The sequence below is a fragment of the Cataglyphis hispanica genome, chromosome 7 (genome assembly GCF_021464435.1).
Source record: "Cataglyphis hispanica isolate Lineage 1 chromosome 7, ULB_Chis1_1.0, whole genome shotgun sequence".
NCBI lineage: Eukaryota > Metazoa > Arthropoda > Insecta > Hymenoptera > Formicidae > Cataglyphis > Cataglyphis hispanica.
The window spans coordinates 5,882,496-5,886,804 of NC_065960.1; the positions used below are offsets into that span (position 1 = coordinate 5,882,496).

Sequence of the window (4,309 nt, forward strand, 5' to 3'; positions counted from 1 at the left end):
GCTTCAGCATTTGCCTCTTCATCTCATTTGACATGGCAAGACTTGAAAAAAATAATAAAAAAGTTTCCTATCTCAAGTTTCTGCTCCATCCCCGAAATCTAATATCTTCGTTTGAAGATGTTAAAAGAATTCAAGCTTATCATATGATGATCGGTAGCAGGATACAATGCTGAAATTTGAGACAAATATGTATATAATTTGCTCTATTAAATTTCTTCAATTTGTTTTTATTCGTAGACTTTAAGTAAGACATGAGTAGATACTTTTGTATCTATTCAATTATATCTCATCTTGACGATAATGTAATCATTTTACGTTTACATAATTTATTAACTTTGGTTTCTCGCGTATTGATTTTTTTACACACGTAACGAGTGTTACTGGCAAGATCGAGCATAACCGACGCATCGCATGAGCTCATGTGGTAGATTACAGACACGCCCTCCGTCATCTGTCGCGTGATAAAGACGCCGTAATCGTCATCGTTGCCATAATTGCCTAATTAAACAATCTATCTTACTCTATCTGCGATTTATTATGCACACGTTGACTAGTAATATACGGTTTGGCATTGTTGATCGTATCTCTATCTAACAATTGCGTTAGCCAGTGGCGTAGAAACGCGGTGGGTTCGCTCGCGTTAATTTAAATTCGCGAACTGTCAGTCGCATAAATAATCGGGCGCCGAAAATCTTTTTCTTTTCGGAAAGTGGACGATCGCGAAGATCTTGTGATTTCTAGATTTTCAAAGATTTTCAAAGATTCACATCGGGAGCACTCACGCTATTTTTTGTTTTCCTCTATATACAGGGTGTTGCTTAAAAAATCACCCTAAATACATAGCGTTATTTTTTATCAAAAAATAAATCGAAAAGTCCTAAATCATTTGTTTCTATAACACTTAATAAAGGAGTAATTATTGAATAAAGTCAGATCAGCGTCGCCCTTTAGCCGGACGCACGTCAGTGAGCCGCACGCTGATTGGCCTGACTTTACTTAATAATTACTCTATTATTAAGTGTTATAAGAAAAAATGATTCAGGACTTTTCGACTTATTTTTTGATAAGAAATAACGCTATTTACTCAGTGGGCAGTCTTTAAATGACACCCTGTATATACATATATTTGCTCCCATTATATAATGATTCAGTTTCATTCCTACTCAAAAATATATCAAATACAGATCATAATAATTTGCTTGACTTGTTAATGCAATTTAGATTTAGATGTTAATGAGACCGCATATAAGTGTCTTACGAAGAGACTTGGCTTCGTTTGTTCTTTTCCAAGGACATCCATATATATCTACTACGTTTTACATGTAAGCATTTGCCTCCCGGAACAAGTAAATTCTACTCACACCAAAAATCTAAAAATAGTGCGCTCGCGACATCGAACTATGATACACAGCCACATTTTACCCGTGTTAAACTACGCTTTTACGTCCTACTCTCAACATCATCACATTATAACGATTTTCATTACATCGAAAAATAATAAGAATGTGCATAGCCTGATGTATACGTCCACTTACGGATAAAAATTTAATTAAGGGTCCAATCTACTTTAAAGAATCAAAAAAATGACTCCTCTTTTTTTTACATTTTTTAAAAGTATGAAGAATATGCTTCAAATTTTATTCAAAAATTTGCAACATATTCTAAAGTTGAAGAGGAAGTTATAAGATTTTCAATAAGATGGCGCGCAGTGAAATGCATTTTGAAAGGCGTTTTCCAAACATTGTTTTCAAAGTTGGTATGACGAATATTTTGAAAACTAATAGATCAAATAATTTCAATTTTCTTTTTTTAATAAAAAAGAATATTTTTTGGAAGCTACTGAATCTAATTAGAATTTAGAAAATTAATATTTGATATTTTTCTAATTATTCCCCTTAAATAATGAAAAAAATTCAGCAAAATTGAAATATCTAATTTTAAAATGACATTACTTTGTTATTTTTCTAATAAAATTAGATTCAATATTCATAAAAAATGTCATGGAATAAAACTGGATCAAATTTTTTCATACGGACAATTACTGAATATAATGTTTGTATAGAATAAAAAAAGCTAAATATCCATGATTTAAAAATATTGACATACTATTTATAAACATCAATAAAAAACACGTTTAAAACAGCAAAAATATCAATTTCTAATATTCCTCAAAAACTCCTAAAAATAATCAATTTTTGATACTGCTAGTATAGATTGGGTCCTTAATAAATATTAATCATTGAACGACAATTGATTGCGCATGAATAATCCTTATTTTCTAATGACTTTAGCAACTATTAATCCTTTATAGAGATTTATAAAATAATTTCCTGTAATCTATTATTACATTTCGTTCTATAAAGGATCAACGTAAATATCATTTTCGTATACGTAAAAGTATTCAGATGCTCGAACATGAGAAGATTCAAAAGGTACCGCGTTTCTTCTCGATCTTCGCGACCACGTGAAGTTCTACGTCACTGTGACTTCATACTGGCACTTTGGTGTCAATCGACAGGATTGCACGAAAGATTCGCTTGATCCGGTCGATCAATGACTGGCATAGACGAGATCGCTGCCGCGAAAGATCGCCTCGATCAGGGACTTCCGGTTGAACTCGCCGCCCCGGGATTCCATCGCAGCCACCAGTCGCTGATATCGCTTCCAGGCAGTGACCGATGCCACTTCCTTTTCCGCCCGTTCCTTGATCTTCTCGTACATATCGCCGCCATTGTCAACCGCAGCCTCGGAAGTCTGACACACCGCCTCTGTATCCGGTATCATCTGGAAAGTCCGCGATCGAGTGATTCGATTATTGCCTTGTTGGGACTCTTCGTGATCGCAAAAAATTACGCACGCGCGTCTTTTTATTATTATAATACCGAGAAATCTCAGGATTGCAAAATTTTTTTTAAAATTAATTTTTTTAATAAATATTAAATAATTAATTGTTGATAATTTATAATAAAAAATAATCAATTTGTTAATTATTACAGAAATTAATTATTAGAAAAATAACGGATAACGTTGCAATTATTTTATAAAAAAAAAAGAAAAAAAATTAATAAAGGATTATTTGACTCTACATTCTTCAATGCCATATGTTTTAATTATACTAGATTGGCTTGCAATCGTGCGAAAGAAAATCCTAGAGGGGGTTTTTATATCGAGTGCGACCGATGTTTGCAGGATGTATTGTAGACACATGTAACGCTACCCTAAACCTTGTGTCTGAAATCAATACTCGAACGGCATTACACTGTTACTAAGGATGCCCATCCCCATCGTCAGATTTTGCGTCACCCCTGCGTCACTTTAATCAGCGCGGAGTTCAACGATCTAACACTACCCAATCGTGACATCACAATTGGGTCATTTCTCATTTTATTACATTTTTATTTATTATATTATTAATTATACACATATATGTATATAATATTAATTTAATTTTTAGTTATCAGCCATACTTACTGGCTTATGATCAATTATAATCAATGGCTAATTGATATAGATGAATAATGTGAGTATATTTATATATGAATAATACTTATGTGATTGTAAAATAAATATGATCAATGAATATTAATCAACTAAAAAATAATTTATTCATCAATAGGTAAAATTCAATAAAATTGCTTGTATCCACAATATTTTCGCGCGAGCAACATTTCATGTGAATGTAATCCCAATTCTCGACAAAGAAAAAGAAAAAATCTATTATTCATTATCCTCGAACACCCATTATCTAATTCCCATCCCGTTAATTAATTAACGGATAGTAAAATATTCGCTCCTCGCGATCATCTCACCTTTGCTTTCGGTTTCCGCAGATTCCTCGCGATCCAGTGGTCACCAACAAGTCCAAAAAGTCGCTGTGTGTTGCTTGGACCCCCGCCAAATGTCCGGCCGGATTTGGCCAGCGAGACGTAGGCGAGGCGCAATCCGGGCCAGCGCGTGGTCCAACAGTAACTGAGGAAGCCCGACCAACGCGTCGACCATCAGCTGGATCCCCGCGATGACTTTTCCCCCCTCTGGCCTTCCGTGCCCAGAACCTACATGTGGCGAACCTCCGTATGGAAGGGGGACGGCGGAGGGTGGGTGTGTGTGTGTGTGTGTGTGTGCCGGGTGACAACCGAAGGGTATCCACCTCTTTCATTTTCTCGCCCCCTTGTCGTGCGACCAAACAACTCGTGGGGGTTCCGTTTTCAACTTCCGATTTTGCCGACCGAGGGATATCGCGTCAAGATTCCGATATTGAGCGAGACGCTCAAGCTGGACTGCTTTCGATCGATGCAGTTTACGTGGCGTT

General features: G+C 35.6%; 1 protein-coding gene across 1 annotated transcript; it reads right to left on the bottom strand.

The window, feature by feature from the left end:
• Positions 1-206: 206 nt before the first annotated feature.
• LOC126850867 (uncharacterized) lies at positions 207-3,977 on the bottom strand. The gene is made up of 2 exons (XM_050594275.1): positions 3,810-3,977; positions 207-2,784 (listed from the first exon to the last, which is right to left on the bottom strand). The coding sequence occupies exon 2, from the start codon at positions 2,782-2,784 to the stop codon at positions 2,551-2,553; it is 234 nt and encodes a 77-aa protein (XP_050450232.1). The 5' UTR covers positions 3,810-3,977; the 3' UTR covers positions 207-2,550.
• Positions 3,978-4,309: the final 332 nt, after the last annotated feature.

Coding starts and splice junctions, on each gene's coding strand:
- LOC126850867 (XM_050594275.1), bottom strand. CDS start 2,784: ATGATACCGGATACAGAGGCGGTGTGTCAGACTTCCGAGGCTGCGGTT.